This window comes from Lepisma saccharinum, chromosome 11 (assembly GCF_977018435.1).
Source record: "Lepisma saccharinum chromosome 11, izLepSacc3.1, whole genome shotgun sequence".
NCBI classification, from domain to species: Eukaryota; Metazoa; Arthropoda; class Insecta; order Zygentoma; family Lepismatidae; genus Lepisma; species Lepisma saccharinum.
In genome coordinates, this window is record NC_139239.1 from 84,817,335 (window position 1) to 84,842,605 (window position 25,271).

Here is a 25,271-nt window from a genome sequence, read left to right on the forward strand (position 1 = left end):
GTGAAAAGGAAGTGTGTAGATTTAGGGCACCGTGAGGTGAACAGCAGAAAAAACTAGCATGGTGACCTAATAATCTGGTTGACGTTGTTCCAGGTCAGAGCAACCAACGCCCACCTTACACGTCTGAATTCCAGTCAAGCATTCAGATCGCACTGAGTGCCGGTGCTTTTCTAGATTTTTCCCCTGAGTACAACCGGCGTCGAGCCGCACCCCTTCAGGCACCCCTCCCCAAATAGATGGCGGGTCTGTGATGGACTCCAGGGAGAGAAAAAATGTGTGTTTTCCGACGTGGATAAAAAGGGCAATGGAACGCCCCATCCTGTAATTTATATATACACACAAACTGGAGGGTTTGTTAATCTTTGTTTCAGAGTGGAAAACTTTAAGGAAGCAGAGGGAAACCAACACCAATACAATTCTATTCTATGAAACCAGTGAGGAAATGAATGATTTGCCTATTATCTCTTACATGAGTGTAGCTACACAACACGCAAGGCATTGTTCTCCCAAGAAATACGCATGAAGTTAAACAGAAACCACATTTTATTTAGGCTACATTATTAAGTATATCTAATATTTTAATCCCTCTGGTGATAAAACACCACAAAATGTACATAATAATGCATATCCATAGGTTGCAAGCGAGGCGACAATAACTTTTTAGGCAGAGTGCCTACAACCAGTGGTTTATTTAAGATTTTATTTCTGGGGTACCGACCTCCGTGGCGGAGTGGTTAGTACATCACGCTACGGGACTCCGGGTTCGAATCGGGTTCGAATCCCGGTAGGTATCAATCATCATCAATTTCATTACGTCATCACTCATCCTCATTTTCGCGATTACCCAAAAGTGATAGAAAAGCGAAGTAAAATAAACCAAATCAATCAATCAATCAATTATTATTGGGGTTACTTTCCTATTTTATCTACGGTGCCTTGTAAGTGGTTCATAATTGTATTCAATATACAGTTTGAGGGAAATGAGCCCGTGCACAATTACTGCCCTCAATAAATATGACGTTGCCAATAACAAAATAACTTGCTAGAAATAATTACGACTGTACGCAAAGTGAAGATCAAAAAAATTGAGCGCACTTTAACAAATATACGTACAATCCATTTTAAATAAAGATAATGCTTTGCTGAGAAAAATCGAAGTACCAAATGATCTGGCATCACTTCTAAATAAGCGTCGACCTCTCTGTTAGGCAGAGCAAACCAACGGTGCCATTATTCCAACATAATGCAGTTATTACTGACCGCTGAACGCTTCATTTGGTGCTCTTTAATACTGTATCGTTATTACCACCGTAATTACATCACGGTAAACGCGAAAAATTTCTGTCGAGTGGGACATGATGGAACAACGCACACACGCGCGCGTGCGCCTGTTTACTTTATTCTGTTCCTTTGTTGGCGAATATCGTTAAATAGTCGCAAGCGGCACATATAAATATTAAGAGCTGAGCCGAATATCGATGCATTGGTATCGGGAAGTATCGGTTGGGATTTACTTACCGGTACCTGCCGATCCTTTTCCGGCATTTTGTTCTTTCACTGGGTCCGCATAAATGACGTGCGACACTTTCGTGGAGTCTTAATTATCATGGAAGTTGCACAGAAATCGAAGTATCTTTTAATTTTTTACCAGTTTGCGTGATAAACCTTAATTTTGTGATAACATAACATGTAATTTAAAATTCTGTTGTAATTGTCAAATATTTTTACAGAAAAAATCTTGGTACATTGATGCATATAGGGTAAAGTCCGCGCGTTCATTATATCCCCAGCGGTTAACAAAGGGAGCGGTGCTCTTTGTTAAAAGAAACACCCGAGCGGGCGGTTTTCTCTTGAAGAAACTGGAGTAGGAAAGCGATGTTGCCAAATTGAAGGAAAGGGTAAAGAAAGGGTAAAGAAAAAGAAAAAGAAACAAACAAATTAAAGAATATGTAAAGAGAAAAGAAATACAGATAAAGATTAAAAAGTACAATATTAATGAAGATAGGAAAGAGGCATATTACAAATCCTCATATTTACTACTCGAAAAATATATTATTCAGAATATACATATATAGTTAACTTACCTTCACTCATCGTCATCGTCATCGCTGTCTCCCACGTGAATCACGAATCTCTCCTGGTTACTATCCGTGTCGTACAGCTGGCATACACTGGCTTAGAGTAGGAGATACATTGTGTTTCCTCACCTATGATTTCAACTTGGCCCACACCAGTTCTATGGGATTAAACATGCAATGGTAGGGAGGGAGTCGCAACACTTCATGTCCACGTGAGGCTGCAAGCTCATCAACTACGTACTTTTTAGTAATGTTTGCCGATTTAATTATTTCTAATAAAAGGGCTTTTATAGGAACAGGTTTCGGTACTGGAATGTCGTGCCTCTCCATGAAGGAAATAATATCCTGCAGTTTTGTCTTCATAGTTGTTATTTTCATTAGCAGCCTCGAGTGATAACTTGCATTATCGCAAATTATGATACACTTCTTATAACTTGGCAAATTTGGCAGCAGATTATTGGTAAACTAATTTTCAACACTTGTTCGGTCATTTCGTCGTGACTATCAGCTTTACAATCTCCAATGTTCTTAGCTGAAAGATAAAAACAATTTGGGACCCACCCCTCACTGCTCCCAGCATGGAGCACCATGATGCGTTTTCCACGTGCTGACGGCGAATTCAAAATAGAGTTGCAAGTACCATCGTCCCACCCTTTGTTGACGACGTCGTGAGTGTCGCACCAAGTTTCATCTAAATAAACAATCTGGCAGCCTTCTGATCTCAACCTGTTGAGTTTGTGAAGGTAATGATACCGCCAAGCAACAATTCTTGTCGACTCCATTATTGCATTTCTTTTCTTCAGCTGACGAAAAGAAAAACCAAGTTTCTTCAGAAGCTCTCGAAGCGTCGTTTGTTTGTAAGGGAAGTCTGATATTAGTTTCAGTTGTGTTAATAATTCACAGACACTTGGTGCGTGTCCTTTAGAAAAAAAAATTGTAAATCTCTCTCCTAACAAAATCCAAACAAACTCGTCCACTTTATGATTTTTTTTATTTTTATTACCAGGCTTCTTTGGTGTAACTGGGCCTCTTTCTGCGATCTTTTGCACTGTTTTCCTGTCTAATTTCAAAATATTTGCTGTCTCCGATATTGGTCCTCTTCCTGAATTATTCCTGGAGACATATTCGTGCACACTGCATACAAATTCTTGAGCTTGTTTGTTCAGAATTTTCTTTCTTTTCCTCAGCACTCGGGAACTGCCGCTGCTAGCACTTTGCTAGGGGTCAGTTTCGTCAGTTAAATTCTCCTGCGCAACAACGTTTGCTAAAGGAACCTGGTTTGCAACCCACGGTTTCCACATGCTAATAACAAAACCAAAATCTAATATAAAAACTAAAAGCACAACACTGCAACAAAGCAACAACACAGCACCATAACACAACAAAGAAATAATACAACACAACACAACTAGTTAAGAAAATCAACCCCGCACGTGGTTATGGCGCAAAAATAACGAGAGGCACACGCACCCGCCTGCTCCGCCTTGCAACTACAAGAAATGTAAATAAAAGGTGGCAACAATGTCTGAGTGCACGTGCTTATCGGGAGCGGTATGGCTATTGTTGGCTATTGTTTCCAGTGTTAAGTTTTATCAAAGGGTTGCCGATGGGGATATAATGAACGCGCGGACTTTAACTTCGGTGAATAACGCCAGGCGGGAAATAACGCCATTTCAAAGTTTCAACTCTGAAAACATGGACGCATGTAAAGTTAAGGTGTGACTCACCGTTGTGCGATAAACAATGGTGCCTGGTAGCATTGCTGATAAGAACGGTTGCCATTGTCGAGCCTTCATTTAAGAGAAACACTTTGAACAGTGTAGACGTTTGAGCTGAGTTTCGAGGAAAAAGGGTCCACATTTTCATCGCGCCGACAAAGGTGAGCGTTTTTCTATTGTAGGATTAGATTTTAAATGTTAACAATGCTGTACGTACACAATACGTTTATTACGTAAGTGAATGATGTGTGTACGGTTTTCATGGTCGGTGTCGTAAGTTTAGAACAGTTGGTTAAACTACAGTCTGTTGTTTCGGGAAATAACGCCATCATCGTGTCGGGGTATAACGCCACTCAATTTAAACTCAAATTTAAGGAAATGTTGATTTCGAAAATAGGTTTATCCTTGCTCAGTTACTTTCGAGACGTACAGATATTTATTCTCGGTTAATTTCCTCTTTCAGATGGCGAGGAAATGTAGAAATATACGGGCCAAATGGTCAGTGGATGACTTGAGGCAAGCTATGGCGGCCATCAAACAAGGGATGAAGATAGCATGTGCTGCACGTTCCTCGCAGAACTTTGAGGGACTGGGTATCGCGAAAAGACAAAAAAAGACTTTTTTTTTCTAATAACTTACTACAGTAATTATTTTTCCTAGTACAGTTTAGTAAAGAAAATGTGAATGTTTTACTTGTAATGTGAATGTTTTACTTGTAATTATGAACATGGCGTTATTACCCGACAGGTCTGGAAATAACGCCATTTTGCATTAACACAGAATTTAGTATTTTATTGCTTTCATTATAACAGTGCAATCAATATTTTATTATTACACAATAGAGGAAAGTTCATTCTCCTATACATGTAAGTTTCATGTTCCTAACAATAAAAATGTATGAGTTCTAGAACGAAATGACCAATTGGTGGCGTTAATCACCGAAGTTACCCTAAATAGAATAGAATATTAACCCCACTAATACGAAGGTTTATTTTTAAAGTAAGGTCCCTTTTGCAATAAAAAAGGAAGTAGTAAATGTTTTTCAAAAAAACATTTATTTTCTGAATTTACATACACTTCTCTACATAATTTTTTAGCCGGTTTAAAGATTTATCGTAACGAACTACGAGTTTTTGGATACCCTCCTCACAGAACTCTGCCGCCTGTGATGATAGCCAGTTACTCACGGTCGTTTCACTTCTTCATCAGTGTCTAAACCAGGCATGTCAAACTCAAAATCTGAACTGGGCCAAATATTCAGTAGTGTTCGATAGGGCGGGCCGCAAGGAAAAAATTAATTATTTCTTTAATACTTTATTTTAAAGAATGACTAACATAACACTTAATAAAGTATATTGAACATTCATTGAAACTTGATCATTGCTTCTTGCCTGACAGCTGGCATCTTTTTTCTGCCACCAACTTATCAATATCAGGAGACATCTTATTTAAAGTAGCTACTTTCAGAACACAGCTAAGATGAACGTCTGATAATCTGGATCTCGTTGGTGACTCGTTTCCTTTCACGAGTGAGAAAAGTTTTTCACACTGGTAAGTGCTACCGAACATGGAAATTATTTCACATGCAAATTTGCGGGTTTCTGTAAAACGTGCAGGCAAGTACTTGTAAAAGTCAGGGATACCCACTTCGCTGTACTTTTGTTTCAAAGTTGAGTCGCACTGAATTTCAATTACTTCCATCTGCAAATGTGCTGCAACTTTTTCTACATTAGTCGTAAACAGGGCTGAAAACAAGGAGATCTTGTCTTCGAAAGAACGAACATCGTGGAACCTTTTCCCGAATTCAGTATTCAAAAGCTGAATTTTTTCGGCGTACTTTTTGTACAAAACAGGGTCCTTTGAACTTGATCTGTATTTAGAACAAGTTGGAAAGTGTGTCAAGTCTTCGTTTCTTAACTGTTTTTCCCAAAGCAATAACTTACGCTCGAATGTTTTGACTTGATCATTCATGTTGCTGATTAATTGATTTTTTCCTTGCAGTTTCAAATTTAAATCTGACAAGTGTTTCGTTATATCAACAAGAAATGAAAGATCTTGTAATACGTTGGTTGCGAAAAAAGGCTGGTGTCTTGTTCTTTCATTTCAAAAATTGACATATTTCATCTTTCAAGTTCCAGAATCTTTCAAGAACCATAGAACACGATAGCCAGCGCACTTCTGTGTAGTAGGCTACTCCAGAATATTCGCTTCCTAAATCTGCTAAGAAAGCAGAAAATTGTCGCTGGTTTAAGCCATGGGATCTTATGAAGTTGATAGCTTTTTTTCACAGGCTTCATCACACTTTCCATGTTGATTGCTTTTGAACACAAGACCTCTTGGTGAATGATGCAATGCACATGATGGAACATGTGTTTATTGCAGGTTTCACGAAATTCGTTTTGCAGTTTTGTCACAAAACGATTGTTTTTTCCCGTCATTGAAGGAGCACCATCCGTAGCTACACAGGATAACTTTGCCAGAGGTAAATCATACTTCCGCAAAAGTTCACGAACAGCAATAAATGCCTTCAACTCTCTCAGCTTGTCTTGCCTCATTAATCCGTCCTATTGGTTGTATGTAGCTCTGTGTTGCTCATAATGACGTTTGACATTATATAACTTCGGTACACTAATGGTTGGTCTGCAAACCAAGCAAACAATTTTATATTTCACTTCACAACAAAAGTACTCCAACTCCCATTTCTCTTGAAAACTATGATGTTCATCAGAAATTTTTCGTTTACTACCACTTCGTTTCGACAAAGACATTGTTGGTAGCACAAACAAAGCAAACCGAATAGACCCAAACGTCTTGGAAAATGGAACCGACTGAGGGTAGCGAAGATGCAGGAGGGGCAAGGGATGGGTGAGTCGCGCAGACTATAAGACGCGGTAATAGGTTTTCGGGCGAAGGCAGCTTGTTCCCCTTTCCCTTCAACCCTCCCCTCATTCTAGATTCCAGAGGGAAAACTGCGCAGGCAGAAGACATAGCCTTGGACTCTGAACAACTGGCAATCACTACATTCGCCAACCACCCCAATAATTCAACGCGACCACCTTTTTTCACCTACCGACGGGTTTATCCTGTCCAAGAGGAAAACGTGTGAAATTTCACATCGTGTTATATAATAACACAGATATTTTAGCAACTACTACATCTGAAGGTTCTACTACTTAAAAACAGGTAATAGCAAAGGGGCCGCACAAAAATATATCGAGGGCCGCATGCGGCCCGCGGGCCGCGTGTTTGACATGCCTGGTCTAAACGCTTACCGCCCAGGAAGGTCTTCAGATGGCGAAAGAGGTGGTAGTCGCTAGGCGCAAGGTCTGGACTGTATGGCAGATGATCGGATTCCTCCCAACCAAAAGATTCGATCAGATCTAGAGTTTGAGTCGCAGCATGTGGCCTTGCATTGTCAGTACGACACCGGCTGACAGCATTCCACACCGTTTGTTCTGGATTGCTCGACGAAGTTTTCTTAGGGTCTCACAGTAGGAAGCTGAGTTAATTGTGGTTCCTTGCGGCAAAAAGTCCACGAACAAAACATCCTGCCTGTCCCAAAACACAGTTGCCATGATCTTGCGCTTTGAAAGTGTCGGTTTGCTTTCACTTTGACCGGCGATGATGTGTGTCGCCACTCCATCGATTGCTGTTTTGACTCAGGAGTCACTTGGGACACATGTCTCATCTCCTGTGACGAAATTACTCAAAAACTCATCACCTTCCTTTTCCGTCATCTGAAGACCTTCCTGAGCGGAAAGCGTTTAGACACTGATGAAGTGAAAACGACCGTGAGTAACTGGCTATCATCACACGCGGCAGAGTTCTACGAGGAGGGTATCCAAAAACTCGTAATTCGTTACGATATATCTTTAAACCGGCAAAACAATTATGTAGAAAAATAGAGAAGTGTATGTAAATTCAGAAAATGAATGTTTTTTTAAAAAACATTTACTTCGTTTTTTTTTTTTTTGTTTTTTTTGCAAAACGGACCTTACTTAAAAAATAACCCTCGTATTAACCTATATTTTGAATAACTTTTAATCATTACAATTGTCAGCATCGGTTCAAAGTGTATTCAGCCGTAATAAATATAAATCGCATTAATAAAAAATGTTATCAAGTCAGAAAAGTATATGAAAACCAGTATTAACGTCAACCACTAATAATATCAACAGTTTAAGTGATTTGACCACATCACCACGGCTACCGAAAGGAAGATCAGGCACGGTCTCCCTTACCCCCAGCAAATTCAATCCTGTATCAAATTCTTTTCTTTAGGGGAAAAAGTGTCACCCAATTCGGATTAGAGCTGTCAGGGTGGGGAGAGCGCGCCATCGCTCACCACGGTTTCTCCAGCGTCACCGAACGTCGTATCAGAGAGAACTCGTCGCCGAGAGTGGATCAAATCCCATTAGAAGCATCCGCCCCTCCCCGTGCGAGCGGGTGCACAGGTTTAAAATGAATAATAGCCGGGTCGCGAGTCCCGCCGGAAAATGGAAATTGATCCGTCTATTTGCATATTCCGCCAGGACCGTCATTAGCCTGTTTAGTAATTCTACGTCCCCTGGTCCGTAGACCAAGCACCCATCCATCTCTGTCTTACAGTAAGATCGAGAAGGGGCGAGGGGAGAAGATGATGGGGGTGTAATGAGGCACCCGCTACCGCCCAGTCACGCGTCCTCACTTTATGGTGGAATGGAGGCAGCGATCGTCACTCTAATGCCCCCACTCTATATGCAAATTTCGATTGAAGGCAGTAGGGAATGTTCCAACAGAGAACAACCCACATTTGTCATAGCAGGAACCACAGAGGCTTTTTCCTAAGGTTGAACCCTTTGAACGACGGGGCAGGGGAAAGAAAGTATTGGACTGTAGGAAGTCGCCAGTTCATCAAAGGCCAACGGTCCAAGAGCAGGTGCACCAAGCAAAGCAACAGGTTTTATCCCAATCTACTTAAATGCACTAAACCAAATGCCACAAGAACAATCTGGATATGTACATGGTATTAGGCAACACTAATTGAGACCTTGTTGGGAAACCTGATGGTAAGAGACCTGTAGGAAGGACAAGATGAAGATGGAGGGATAACGTTGAGATGGACCTGAAGGAAATCAGTAAGGATGGAAAAGATTGGATTGATCTTGACCAGGCTTGTGTTGCTGCAACCCTAAACCTTCGGGTTTACGAATGCTAGAAAGTTAGTTATTAAGCAACAAACACAATCGAACTATAAGCAGTTTTGCTACATAGCCAACGGATGTCACTGATGGTGATAACATGGACAGTGATTTAGTATTAAATGAGTTGAAAATATATCTGCCAATGGAGAGTGATAACGGTATAAATCACATTAAAGTAAGTCGAAAGATGTATCTTTTTCTAGAACATGCATCAAGATCAAAACACCATCATGAAGCTCATATCCTCACATCGGTGTCTCTCCTCACACAACGTTATGTCTTCCTTTTCATGACAACAGGAATAATATCCATGTCAGTAGCGGAACTTCATAAATATATGTATATATTCTAACTTATAATCAAAGTGGATTTACATTATAAACACACAAAGACAGGCAGACATAAACGAAGCCCAACATAGTTGCTATGTATAGACTATTACACTTGGCCGTAGCTGCTAGTTCACCATGCATTAAAAAACAATATATTTGAAATGTCGTGTTATGATATAAAACAATCTTTGCCCCTTCCAGATGAACAGAAACTTATGAGGGATAAAAAACTTTTGGCCTTTTTATCATGTTATGACATGTAACAACCTTATATTTTTCCAGAACAGAAACGTATGAGGGTCATTTCATCCCTTGATATTTTATTCTTCCCATTGAACTCCTTTCGAGACCAAGAGTACTGCCGGATTAAAAATTATAGATACTTGAGTTTGGTCTCCAATTAAAAATTAACTGGCAGACCTACGTAAGAACGAGTTATATCAAAATGTATCTTATTCAATTCTGCGTTAATCTACGCTAACCAATTTGTTTTTTGAGTATGACTTCTATCTTTTATCGTCGTGAGAACAATAAAAGTGCCGTTTTCTTTAGTTTTGCAAACGGTCGCTCTCTTTGAAATTCTATGAATAAAAAACGGGTGGTCCGATCGTCATGAAATTTTAGTACAGTGAAGGCAAAAAGGTTTTAAACACAATTCTTCATTTTCAGATTTTTAAAATTTGTCAAAAAAACGTTCTTGTCAATTTTGCAAAATAACTTTTCTTAGTATGTGGTAGCCCTACAAACACAATATTAGCCTTGTTTTCAAGCTCTTTGCGTTTGTTTTTAAAATCAATTATCATTATTAATTCCCATTCCGGATGGGTAAGTATATGTAAATTGCTCTCTTTCTTACTGCTAAAAACACCAAACCAAAAAATAACCAAAAGTACATGTTGGTAATAGAAAAGCACTTGCCAAGTTATAAATAAACAACAATGGTAAGTGAGAAATGCAGAGCAGATAAGATAAATCAAACGACAATGGACATAAAGATTCTAAGAGCTGTTCTTCAACAATTACCTATGTTAATCTGTTACCAATTTTTCAGACTTACAAACCCAAGTGGTACCAACTACGTTTTTGCTTCAAAAGATGCAAACACCGCGGGTTCGTTGCATCTTCATGTCAAAGAGAAATACACATGTCAAGAGCGAAACTTAGAATCTTCACGAACATCATGTTGCCAGCCTCTCTCAAGTTTTCCATGATGCCTATTTAGCTCCTATCTCCCGCTTCAAATGTTGATTATTTTCGACATTTCAAAATAAAATTGCGCCTTAAAAATAGGTATATACAAATAATTTTAAAACAAGAAGACCACTGAATTATCGGATCACTATAGTAGTGAACCAACACATACAAGAAGCCTCACTATTTTTTTAAACGGTTTAATTTGCTTTGAGTGGATAAGGATGGATAAACGATCTCTAGTCCCGATTGTTTGAGGTGAAATTTGAAAATAGCTGTGATCGAAAGCAGTCAATTAAAACAAAATAAAAAATGTACGTGTTTTTCGCTTGTCGACAATCAAGGAAAAGGAGAACTCGACAAGCAATACTGTATTTAGTAGGTATGAAATGGTCGTAAATGAGATTAAATAAGACACCAAAACTATTTATTAACTTTCCTGGAATCATTCCCACCTCCTTTTGACATACTTCTAATTCTAGTTCTCGTAAGCTTGCTTATTTTAACCCAAATAAATGACTAAACTTGCAGACACTACTTGTAACTCTTGAAGAGAGAATTTTTTTTCCTACGAACGAAAAATAATTTTGCTACAAACAAATATTTAGTGCGTAGAGTTTATGTATGTACAGGGTCCGGCAACTGAACCTGACGGCTTTTAATTACAAATAAAAACAAAACTCTTTCATGCAACGAAGTCAATTTAGTACATGTTGTACTACATCTAAAAGCATTTTAGGAAAATAACATTTGAGGCAGTTTCATGCAGTTTCTCGACAAGGACAGTTAATTTTCTGAATGACAGAAACCCGAAGTCGTTCGATGTTCTCGGGATTTCGAACCTTAAGATGTCCACCAGGTGTTCTATTCATTGCTGATGCCGTCTCCATCAAGTTCCTTATCCACGGTAAAATGGTATTCCGACTGGGAACATGCGGACTATGGTGAATGTCGTTACCTCGAGTAACTTCAGTTCAGTGTTGATTTAAAAACCGTCAGATTCAGTTGTCGCGCCTCACAGGTGTGCTATTCAAAAAATAAACTGTCCTTGTCAAGAAACTGCATTAAACTCCCACTTATGCTATTTTCCTAACATGCTTATGCAGTACAGCATGTATTAAATTGACTTCGTTGCATGAAAGAGTTTTTGTTTCTATTTGTAATTAAAAACCATCAGATGTATACAGGTGGGCGCACGAATTGACCCCATTTTTTTTTCCGGATCTTAGATGAGGAATCACGTCATGTCTGTCAACAGCATTGGAAAACTCGCGTGATGAAATGTGAAGTGAAATTATGTGAAGTGAAATTCATGATGCTGCCGCTAGGGGGCTAAAGTGGACAACATGGCGCACAAAGGAAGGCTTACGATGAAACAGCGATCAGCAACTGTGCTACTTTTTGCTGAAACAAAAAGCATTGTTGTGACACAGATGTGTTTTCCTGCACAGGTCCATACTCGGTGGGCCCCTCTAGGAAAACGAACCACAAACTGCATGAAAAGTTTCGAATGGAAAGAACGGATTCTTTAAAGTGATCTCCATATGTATCCGTACAAGATTACCGTAGTGCAAAAGCTCACAAACGAATACAAACAGCAGAGAATGGCTTTGATCATTGGTCTGAGGATAACAACTCAACACTGAACAATGTTTGGTTTTCTGATGAGACACACTTTCATTTGGATGGCGTGGTTAAAAAGCAGGGCAACTGAGAATTCACGAGTGCTTCATGAAAAAGTTAGCCAATCTTACATTGAAATTATGGAATTCATGTATCGCAGGATAATTTGTAACATTGGTGTTCGCTTCACTGAGGTTAACAATAACAACGGTGGTCATATTGAGAAGTAGTACGGTACATTTTCCCAAAGTGTAACATTTTTTGTGATATATGTTTCATTCAAAGCTTATTTACAATGTAGTTTTTATCCAAGAACAAAATGAGGGATCCTTTCGTGAGACACCCTGTAGTTTCCAGCCCCTGTAGAAGGGTGTTCCAAAGCAGCTAATTCACTGCATAATGTGAGTTACAATACACAATGACTAGATTACTTCACTGTGCTGATTTCATGAATGTTCAAGGTTATGTTGCTGTTTGTCATGGTTTGGGGGGGGGGGGTCCACCTTAAAAAAATACGGCTTTACACAACGAAGCCAACATTTAAAAAAATAAGATACTGCAATGTGAGACAAACAACTAACATCTCACTTAACATATGCTAACAATTGTAACTAACGACATGATACATTGGATAAAGATCGTGCAAAAATCATTAAACAAGGTGCATCAAATTTGTGTAAATTCGAAGACATTAGTTATACACAGCTCCTACATTTGACGTCGGCAACGCAGCCCATGAAGTACGTCATATGGAATGAGCTGACGTGGTGGGGGTATATAAGGTGAGCGATAATTTGTCTGTACACATATCACTCGTTGCTGTCAAAGGTAAATGGGCGATTTATCGGAGTAACAAAAAGGGATGATTATTATCGGCTTTCGGACCAACGGTGGCAGTATTTTAGAAACAGTGCAGTTTGTGAACTATTCGTGTGCTCCTGGGGTGAAAGTGTATCGTGAGTGGACAAATTGTACCATTGCGAGTAACCGACAACTGCGTAGCACCATATGCCATTGAAATGAGAGGTGAACGTCGGCTACGAAGGCGCGTTAGGGCCGACCGACACGCTACAGTGGAGCAGCTCATCATCAAAATTAATCAGGGGCTACCAAACGTGTGTCTAAAACGACAGTTCAGCAAACCTTGCTCCGTGTGGGGCTTTGTCGAAAATAAATAATCACTGCATCCATGCTAACGAAGGTGCATTGGTGAAAAAGGCTTCACTACGCACGTCAGTATCGGAATTTGACCACCGCTGATAGCCAAAACGTTGCCATCTCCGTTTTATGCTTCATCCAACGGATGGACGTTGGCGTGTCAGGCAAGAAACAGCGGAGAACAAACACTGCAACAATTGCTGGCAGAACGCAAGCTCGTGGTGGCAGGGTTATGATCTAGGGAATGTTTCTGTGGCATTCTCTGAGGCCACTTATCCATGTAGAAGACACTCTCCATGGATTTAATTATGAATCCATTCCTGCATACCATGTGCACCAGACACGGATGGGCTCTTCCAGCAAGACAATGCGACGTGTCACACGGTTAGAAGTGTCCGACAGTGGTTTGAAGATCACGACCAAGACTTCCACGTACTTCTCTGGCTCCCTAATTCTCCATATTTGAACCCAATAGAGCATTTGTGGGATCAACTCAATCGCCATGTTCGCTCTATGGATCCTTCGCCACCCACCCTCCAGCAGGTGTGGGATGCACTGCATGCAGCATGGCTCCAGATACTTGTAACAACCTACTATACCCTGTCCCAGCTAACTGTAGAGCAGGGCCGCGCATAGCGGCAGTGGAGTAGGAAAATCGAGTAGTGAAAGCGCAGTGTTGCCAAGCGTACGGTTGTAACGACCGCCATGTTAGGCAGATTTCAGTTGTATATTGGCATTATCTTATTCGTATACTTTCAAGTTAAGAACTTAATTGTTTTTATAATTCATGTATATATTTACATTTTATCTTATGTTATAATATTATTCGCGTATTTTTGCAACATTTATTCAGAATTTATAGGCTAATAATTATCCCAAATAATATATGCAAAGTTTTCATTGTTTTTCAAGCACAAGTTAAATACATTTCTTCTTAATATCGATTTTTGTTCAACAATGTACAAGATTGAAGTAATTTGTCTTCGTTATAAACTAAATCTTTATTTAATCATTTTTTATGTGCAAGGGCAAATATGATTTATTTGATAAAATCAGTTTAGTTATTTCTATATAGTTTAATATTGTAATACAAGTATTATAGCAAAGTATTTCTCCCTCGTTTTCAATAAAGTATCGTTTTCCTATTGGCTGTTTATGTTAGGAGTGGGGGAACCACGCTTCGTGTTCTTGGCGATGTAAAAACTTCCACGTTGTCATTTTTAATTGTTGCCAACCTGAACTTTAGCTTACTATCGCTAATTAACATTGATGTGTTATATAAATTATCAGATTTTCTTGTGTTATTTTATGTTACGAGTTTATATTGTAAATTAGAACAATCTGTTATGCTGCGCCTCGCGCTTGAGGTAGCAGTTGAAGTCCTGCTATTAACTGTGAAGGCGGTGCGCGGACTCTCGTGTTAAATAAATTGCTTATCACTGCCTGCGAGCGTGCATGACCCAACAAATTATAACTTTTAACTTGTGCGAATCAGTATGTACGCGCGCGATTCGTGATTAAAGATTTTGGACATTTTAATTATAAAGTATTTGGAATTTTATTTACTGTCACGTGTCGCAATTCGGTGGTTTCCTGGAGGAAGGGTGGATCGTCTTAATCCCGATCCCTGGGTGAGAACTGGTGCTCCCAACTCACCAGCCGAAACAAGGAGCGGTGTGTTGCCAATTCGGATCTCCATACCCTGGAGTTACGAGTGGTGGCACGTTGCACGGTCCTGACCGTACATGTACGGACGTACGGTCCAGGTCTTAGTCCGTACGCTAAATGCACGGCTTGTCAAAATTTGCACTTGCAGCTTTATGCCTAATATTTCCCTTAAACCAAGCGTACGGACCTAGAGACAAAAATACGGTCCGTTTGCCAAGTGCGTACGGTATTATCCTTTTCAAAGGTTTGCAACGCTGACAAAGAAGCAGGGAAAGCGGGTAACTCCGGTCGCCCATTACGCAATCCCGTTTCTCTCACTGCTCATTGGTCGAGCCGTCTCGCGTCACTACTTGCGCAGAGACTTGATCGTTCGCCTGGTCTACAGTTAGCTGGTACGGGGTTTAGAATGAAGTATACAGGGTAATTCAAAATTAATAGTGAAACTTAAAACAGTTATTATGGCGTTACTATTTATGACAGAAAATCAGACAAGGCATCAACATGAAGAAAAACTATGGAAGTTTTTTACTCACATGACTCGCATTACAAATAGCTATTCAACATGAAAACACGTGTAATGAGTTAAATATCCAAACGAGACAGCAAGACATTGTCCATGGTTTCGAAGACACTAACAATTCACAGTTGTAACTTTGGCAAATCTTTCGGAAGGGTGGAAAATATGCATTACTACCAAAACGACGAAGTCAGGTCAATTTTGCGACCACAATAAGTTATGAAAATTTAGAGCTTCGATTTGTTATACTTTCTGAAAAAAATAAGAGATGGTAAAATTACACTGTTAAATTTGGAAATATATTGGGAACACTGACGTCGGAAATTATTCTTCAGAGGGGCTTGTTTTGACTATTATATTAAAAAAAAAAAACAATCAATTTTGTGTATCAGAAAATAATGCTATAGTGTAATATTAGTTAGGCGTGTTTAATGCATGTCACATCTGATGCTAGCCGTCCGACGACATTTCTCGTATATTCTGAAAGAACAAGGCTACAGGACGATGCCCTTATGCAACTGTAACACAAAATGGATGTTGCTGCGACCGACGATTCAGTCGTCACTGTCGAATCGTACTATGGCAAATGTCATCGAACAAAATTGAAAGCATTAAATACTTTTATGCACCTGGTCATTTGTTATATGCCGTTGACGGAGTCAGAGGGCCCATTATAGAAGGAATAATGTGAACATGCCAGAAGTAGCCAGATTCTGGCGAACTTTCGTCCGTGTCATTTTGACGATGGGAAACAAACGTAAAAATTGTGTCCCTCGCCAGAGACGCAATCTGAATCGGACTGAACCGATACCCATACAGATTGATTGATTTGCTTTATTTTACTTCGCTTTTTGTGCCACTTTTGGCTAATTTCGCAAACATCCATGCCCAGGCCAGGATTCGAACCCGGGACACCTGACTTCGTAGCGTGATGTGCTAACCACTCCGCCACGGGGGGCCGGCCGGCTCCAACCAATACCGAAACCGATGCTTGAAATTTGTAGCAATTAAACGTTCAAAATATTGATTTATATTAGTGGTTGAGTATTTTAGTTCAATTATAAGCATCAATTTGCCAGACTGTTGCTCTACAATATTAAAGAATGACATCAGAATATAAAAATACCTGTTAGTAATCACAATGTGTATTTTTTTCACATAATATTGATACGAAATAAATAGAAACTTCCAATTTTGCATAACTTCCAGGTTAACTATATTCGGAAAAGTGCTGCAAGGCATTTTTTGCGGACCCCGCGAACGAAACAAACGCCGGAAAAGTATCGGCCGGTATCGGCAAATAATATCCAACACACGCTTTCCGATATCGATACCACTGGTATTGGCCGATACCCATACATCAGTATCGGCTCAGCCCTAGTTTAAAGTTCACGCTGTCTAAGTCATTCATATTCCTTCTACATGTCTCTCCATATTTGTATCACATGCCTTAAATTATTCTCACACCACCAGCGCATGATTTATATACAGGGTAATTCAAAATGAATGGTGCAACTTTACACAGTTATGACGTTACTATTTATGATAGGAAATCAGACAAGGTCTCAAGATAAAGAAAAACTCTTGAAGTTTTCTTCTCACTAAACCCCGTACCAACTAACTGTAGACCAGGCGAACGAGAACAAGTCTTTGCGCAAGTAGTGGCGCGAGATGGCTCGACCAATGAACATTGAGAAACGGGATTGCGTAATGGGCGACTGGAGTTACCCGCTTTCCCTGCTTCACTCTCTCAGCGTTGCAAACTTTTGAAAAGGATAATGCCATACGCACAAGGAAAACGGACCGCATTTTTGTCTCCAGGTCCGTACGCTTGGTTTACGAATTTCTTAGGGAAATATTACGGATAAAACTTTGACAAGCCGTGCATTTATCGTACGGAAGTTCTGGACCGTACGTCCATACATGCCATGAAATTTCCGTACACGTACGGTCAGGACCGTACGGTGGCCAACGCTGCGCTTTCACCACTCGATTTCTCTCCTCCTCCTCTGCCGCTATGCGAGGCCCTGCTCTACAGTTAGCTGGGAGATTATGCTGCTTTGCTGCTGTTACACCAACCAGGATCACCAGTGTTGCAAAATGGCTAGTGACCAGTAGAAGGTGTATTGTGTGTTGGAGCTATCAAGAACGATTCACTCACAGTGGTGCAAAGACATTACATTTCAAGTTATGTTCTAAAGTTGCTGCACTTCTTCGATCTCTGACAATGCAGTCTTAACAAGAATTTGGAGCTTTCTCAACACGAGGAAAAATCTGTTAGAAGGAATAATTTGTACATCATCTTGTTGCAAACTTTCTCCCCAATCAATGGTGTATTGAAAAATGTTATTTCTCGTTTTTTGGACGCAGCTTCTGCGAGAGGAGGAAGGTGTAAAGTTACCTACGTTTTACTAAAGTTTCAGCTCGTATGCTCAGAATTTACGGTAGTTACCGTAATGACATCTGAAAGTAATTAAACGTAAGAATAAATGGCAACTGCAACTTGAACTCTTCTTAACTCCCATAATTCTTCTGAAAATTGTGTAGATTAGACGGAGACAAATAAATACAGTTCTCTCTTATAAAAACGTATTTATATACAGGGTGAGTCAGAAATATGGTTACACGTTTGAAGTAAATATAGTGTGTTATTGTACAATGTGTAGGGAAATGATGAATGGTATATTAAACTTCATTTTTTCATTTCAGATAAGTGTCTCGCGCCCAAGCTTACGTCATTAGCCAAGATGACGCTGAACATGCAGCAGCAAGTTCCAGTTGCAACGTCGGCAATTGCATACCAGAATGATCGCAAGAGTTGTGAGCATAGAAATGGACTTAAAGAACGATTTGATGTAAGCACTCATTTTCTCCACTTTCCCAAAGCCGACGTAAACAATTTTACGTTAAAATCACGTATAGCCAGCCATATCTATGACTCACCCTGTACATCTGGATGTGCTCACTTTTTCTGAAGAAATTGGAAGTCCAGGTTTGACTTGAACGACTCTCGCATGTATCGGGGGGGGGGGGGTGTCTACACGTCGAGGTATACACACAAAGTTCCCGTCTCAGATATCTCTGTCAGGGTTTACGCAATAATGTATCTTCCATCGAAACACACTAAAGTACAGATGTAACAATTTGTGTGCAGTTCGTACTGGTACCTTTATAATCAAATCAGAAGCTTTATCCTCACGGTTGACACTTTAATGCTGGAAACTCACGAGTGATGATCACAGCAGTTCACATTTCCAGTGGGACAAACAGCACTCTCAAGCCGTTAATTACGTGAATTGCACCGTAAAGCAAGAACCAATCAAGGGTTCGGAACAAGTGACTACACTTTACAACACTGTAATTCACAAACACACCAAGTCGGGAAAAAAAGGGCCTTTCTCTCTGCTCTTTCCAGTTGTTCGACCGAAATGTTACCACATACAATTTGTAAATGTAAAGAAATCGCACGTATGGGAAAGAACCTAACAACTAATTTGCTGCACATTATCTCCAGCGACAGTTCCACAATCCAAGGAGATTTCAGGGGTATGTTTGAGGATGTCCGAGTTTACTTTGGGGGGGACAACTTTTACAATGTAAGTTACATGAGATAAAGGTAAAGTTCTCTGTGCATATAGCATCGTGCCATGAGGGCACATTTAGGGGAAGTGGGGTTAGGGGCCCCACATTCTCGATCTAGGCCATTTTGGAGGTGGTGTGATCATCACCACGTTCCGGCCGCCACCTTTACCCATTGATTTGAGACTGGGCGACCTTAGATCACCCACGAACCCGCCCTACTGACTATATAACTGTATGTTATATCCAAAAGACAATTTAAGGGAAAATACTAGTAAATCAATTCAAAAATATAGTCAACACTACTAAGAATAGCGGCTTTACTTTTGATTCGAACCCAAGGATCCTTGTTTTGTAGAGCGTACCGAAAGCAGAGCCATCTAGAGATCATCTTTAGAGACATTAACTTGAAAAATTATTTGAAGGAAGAAGTACACATATCGTTGTAGGTTAAATTATCATGGAACGTGACATGCTAACCCCAACTGTAAACAACGAATTTCGCAATGCCAGATCACAGTTCACCGGTTGCTGAAGGATTTATAAGTATCATTTTTACTCGTAAAGTTCATCTCAGTACTGAATAACATAATGTGGTAATGACATAAACGAGACGTTAATGAAAGAGCACGGTTAAATAGAGCGTGAAAGGAGGATCAAATTACTGTTATTACCTTCTGCTCCATAGTTTCTGTATGAGCGAACTATTTGTTTCAGCCGTCATGCTTGTTTTAATTTCCCCCGTCGTTAAGATGGTTTGTAATTTCCCCTGGGAGAAGAGCAGGGAAGGTCCACTGTCGCAAGTGTCTCCAAATATAGTCGACTCGTTAAATGTCGCAAGCCCCAATTAGAGATGCCCTGCGGGTACGCGAGGAGGAGGTTTTCAAGTCCTACAACTTAATTTTATAACGCGTAGCTTAACGAGGAGCTAGCTTTTATGCGATTTGGCCAGAAATTCTGCCGCCATGTTGGCGAAAACCGTGGGAAGCTGGCAATGACCGTCGGTTTTCTGCTCTACCACGCGTGATATGACTAGACCGCCATCATCTTGGGAGATGGAGGAACACCAAAAGCCGACGAGACCTCGCTGATTCGCATAGAACTGCCGGTGTATGTTTTCTGCCGGAGAAGAGAGATTTCACTTCTTGGAACAGTTTTTCCTTGAAATTTGACACATCACATTCTGAATATCAATCATCATGTGTCTAGTTCACCTTGACCCTTCAAATATAAACTGGCAAGGGTTTTTATGTCCAAATTTCAAGAATTGTAATGGGTTTTACACGTATAACAATATGGCAAGGAAATAAAGGTAGATTTTTATAGCGATCGGCAGAGTTCGTGGAATCCTATCACCTACATACAAACCACAACTAGAAGTGAATGGATTCAGAGTCACATGAATTTGGCCCTTTGATCGACTTGTCTTCAGTGATGCAGATTTTATTGCCGAGGAGCTTGGAGTTATGAAAGAGGTTTGTATTAACCAGGACTTTTGTCCTTGTGCTCCTGTCAGCTGAACCTCAAGATACGATAAAGACGTATCAAAAGGGCAAGATTCTGTGTCACCAGAGAAAAGCATATGTCGTCAATAAGTCTGGGAAAGGCGAGGTAGACAGCGCGGGCAGGAAGTTGTGGACGTGCATCATGCAACGACGCCACGAGAAACTACTGTGAAGAAAATTCTCTTCTATACTCTATGCTTGGAATCTGTGGAGCAAGACCGTGCATAAGGGAAGAGAAGGGGAGAAAGCGAGTGGCGGAGCAAAGCAGTTGGCGCTGTGGCAAATTACCGGTAGCTGTACTCACTTCTCCTCTCACGAGTTCATTGGTCACCTTTTGAGTCACCACTTGCGTACAGACTTGTTTCCGTTCGCCCGCTCCAGAGATTCTCGGATCAGTATACTTGTAGACAGTCGCGATGGAAGAGGACGAAGCCTTGAAACGGTAAAAAGGCATCCGACACTTCAAAATGAAGATTCAGGAACTTATTTGATTGAGAAAGATACTCTCTCATATAGTTTCTGAGCTCACAGTGAGTGTGCAGACGCCGACAGGAATAAATATGCGGGATTTAAGGAATCACAACGGATTTCATACTGACTCATTGTGTGCGTTACACATTTGTATTGCTTAACGTTTTTCATTAAATAGCAAATATTTGTCAAATTATTATTATTTTGCAATTTTTAAATTTTTTCTATGTACTCTACTTAAAAAATAGAGGGGTCCATATTACCCCAGCAGCTTTTGTATAATGACTTACTTGTACTTTTCTCGATAATTTTTACTCAAATTAGCCTATAAGTGATATTGCACATTCAAATTAGGAATGGGTAGCCAATGGAATAAGGAAGCTCGACATACTAGAATCTTACAAATTGAACTAGTAGTTCAGGCAAAATAGCCCAAAAGTGGGGTTCCATATTACAACCTAATAATGGGGGAGGAGAAGAGAAGGATAAGGATATTCCAAATCTTAGCTTCTGACACTTGGTTCCACTTCGTTCTCGTTTACCCCAAGTATATCAATCACCACCAACAATTCACGCCAGCAGAGACTTGGGATGAAGAGTTTCTTCATAACGTGTTAGCTTTATCACCCATCACAAAAGATTGCCTTCCTCCAACCTGTGAACCAGCATATCCCACAATCAAGAAGTAATCTGCATTTTTTCGATTAGTATGAAGGGGCAGGCGTAGGGTTTATAAGTCCGCAGAAGAAATTGTGTTAAGTACGCAATACCCACCAACCCCCTTTGCAAAGTCCCCAAGGTTTCATTTTAAAACCTAAGCCGCCATTTAATCGATATTTGGAAGCAGGGCTTCAGGAACCAGATTGGCTTTTACTCTCCGCTTCACTGCCTACTTCCACATCAATTCAGGAAAGCTATTTTTCAAAACCAAGCTGTTTCAATCTATGTCAACTTTGATATTACTTTGTGAGTTCATGAATAAACTCCACTTCTAGCCTTTTTAGAGAGTTATCAATGTAACAATGCATAATTAAAAAAATATATTATCGCTTTAAACTTCTTTTGCGAAAGATTTGTCAAAGTTTGCTCTCAGTTCGCTTTATGCACGGATAGGCTACTTAGGACTCGACCTACAGTTTTATGTGAGATCAGAACCCCTCAGTTTCTTCACCGGGTATCGATCACGGAATCCCTTGATTACACGACGACTGCGTTACCACGGCTCCCTCGGGGAGACCCTCTTTGTCCAATTAGGGTATACAGTAATGAACAATCTCATTTCATTACCAAACGCCTTGTATTTGCGTACTTAGTATATTATCATTCAATGATACAATGGTCACATTATAATAATGGATATCCCCGACCGCATTTCGCAAATTTCTCGACGAACCCTCGTCAATCTACACGTAAGTTTCTTTGCCTCTGAAGAAAATCTCAAATATGTCAACTCTACATATAATACATTTCTGTATGAAACCATACGTTTTCTTGATATTTAACTTCCCATATCGCTGTCACTCCGTCCGACAATTTCTAAAACTGGGAACTCCAGAACTGATGAACTTATGAGATGCTTCTAATACAGAAAAACGTGACATACCAACACTTTCCTTCCAAGATGAAATAGCTAATTCCAAACAGAAAATACCATATAGTTCCTTTATGTACCCACAAGGAAATGGCCAAGACACCTGAAGTAAATGCTGCATTTATCTAACTTGTACGAAGGTTTTCATGAAAATCAGATATCTCGCACTGCCCCATTTACCACAAATATTTTGTACTTTACATGCAAGAACTGTAAAAAATACAAGCATGACAAAGTGAATACAAGCTGTTACCCATCGGACTAACATTATAACGTAATCTGAAGTTATACTATTAAAAAATAAAATCTTTAGAAAATGTGCGATAACTAAATATATAGTTTGCCAAGAATGTCTGACCGCAAGTACAAGTCAAGATTCTATAGAACATTACTTATCAGGCCAACAATTAAATAATTAATAGTTGAGACATGGCTACTTGCCGTGGTATTTATTTTCTGCAATATGGAGCGTAAAACGGAAAATTTCTAAATTTATGGAAAGTTTTTGAATTCCAGATTTTTTTTTAAAAAAAAAAGAAGAAAAAATCAGTTTGGAATATATTTTTAAATCTGCGAACTTCCAAATGTCGTATTATGGAGAAGGGAAAAATGGTAAATAAAATCAAAAGAGTCAAGCAAAACTTAAAACTGATAACCTAGTGTATCACTACATACTTTGGAGTGTACACATTTCCCTTAAGACTGTCCTCACTTTTCATTTTCTTTTTTTTAAAAAACATCGACATATTTGCTTTCAAAGTACAGTGAGCCAACTGGATTGCCAGTTAGAGTACAGGCATGGATAATAATTAAAATAAGGTAAGTCTCCCTAAGTTCGCCACCTTAAGCAAATTTGTTTTAAAAATCACAAAGAAATATTTTTTTTTCAAAATATAAAAAATACTTTTGCAATGATAATGTTCAATAGAACAACATATAAATTTGTGAGAAAAAAACCGGTCCCCTTTTTCGAACAATGACCAAGAGAAGGAGGTGTTGCAACTGGCGAAGTTAAGACGCACGTGTTCCCTAACTTCGCCACTTGTGTACAAGCGGTAAAGTCAATTAATATTTTAATAACAGTAGAGAGTGGATGCAATTTATTTTCATACTAAACAAAGGCAATATTAATTATACAATATTCATGCATAAAATCAGTACAGATTGTAACAGGCACAATTTTAGTCCAAGACAATTTCACTTCACACTGAGAATGAAGTATCGATTTGAGCACTCTGGACAAACGCAAACACATTTATCATTTTTCGTTAATCCCACACATTCTTCGTGAGAGTCTATTTTTGGGATCGATCTTACATGTTGTAAACCCTTTAAGTTTTGGTGGCCCTCAACTTTGAAAATCTGTATGCAAAACTAATGAATTCTAAGTCTTACTCTATTTTTAAAAAAAAACAAGTTTAATTGTCATAACATCGGTTCTTAAGTTCATCATGATGCACGATACAGTGGTGAACTTAAGAACACGTGCAGCTTTTATTAAACACGTCAGAAAGTACGACATAACAATTATACATTTAAATTTAACAATAACCCTAGAAAGTACACAACGTAGCTTTGAAGTGATATATTACACTATCTAAATGCAATAGTTATTCTGTTGTATTAAACGGATACTTACGGAGCAAATGTTATATAAGCACTAGCCAGCAACCACTACTAACAGAATGTGGCGACTATCTCCACGCAAGCACGTGCTAACGGAAATCGACCTTCAGTGTTCAACGTAGTTTCATGCACCTGGCATGATATCTCTCGGCTAAACATAGAATCTGTGGGATGGCGAACTTTGGGACAGGGGCGAACTTATGGCTACCTACCTTATATAATTTTGTCTAGAGATACAACTGTAGCTATGTTCACATGCAGCAAACACTACTTACCTGTCACGTGTGGGTGTTTGATTCACTTCATGTAAGGCACTATCGACAGAACGAGCAGGTGACAGCTTATTTACAACTGGAAAGAATAGGAAAACAAAACCCCATAGAATCATAAAATACACCATAATATAGACATTTCAAAATTGTCACCTCACAGTCCAATTAAAAGCAAGATCGAAAAATCGAAATACTAAAAGACATTGAAAATAATTTAATTATATCTCTAGCACGAATCAAGCGCGCAAAGTGCATTTTCAAAAATGTATGTTTGTAGTCGCCGCAATCTTGAAACGATATGAGCGATTTCACTGAAAACGCAATACCAAATCAGACCGCGGACGTAGTTGCTGCTTAAGTTTCAGCTTAAAACCTCCAAATTTGCAATTGTTATCGTGGTCACAATGTTGGTGAGTTGCTCCCATTTTTAGACCCTGCTCATGCTAAACTACTCATTATATTACATTTTTATGAAACGGCAGAATTGAAACACCAATAACTTAACAAACCTAGATTTATCTTCGCCGCCTAGAAACAGTTTCATCGATTTTGCTCAAATGGAATGCTAGATGAGTAAACCGACACCCCCAGACAGTATACATACACAGCGTGTTTCGCTTAGAGGAATCGAGAAATACTTGATAATTTTTACATACCTTGATGTAGAAACTCTCTCAGCTTAGGAAAATAGTCAATGCAACTCGAGGTGTACGCCTTGAGTTGCCCTATAGACATCTAAACGGTATTGAAGCTGGTGTA

At 39.5% G+C, this 25,271-nt stretch overlaps 1 protein-coding gene across 3 annotated transcripts in view; it reads right to left on the minus strand.

The window, feature by feature from the left end:
* Positions 1-25,271, minus strand: part of LOC145994951 (maternal embryonic leucine zipper kinase-like) — a 325,396-nt gene that overhangs the window by 106,139 nt on the left and 193,986 nt on the right. For all 3 annotated transcript variants that reach the window (XM_083131477.1, XM_083131478.1, XM_083131479.1), the window contains exon 11: positions 24,516-24,591. In XM_083131477.1, coding sequence (XP_082987603.1) covers positions 24,516-24,591 — 76 coding nt within the window. The remainder of the gene's footprint in view (positions 1-24,515; positions 24,592-25,271) is intronic.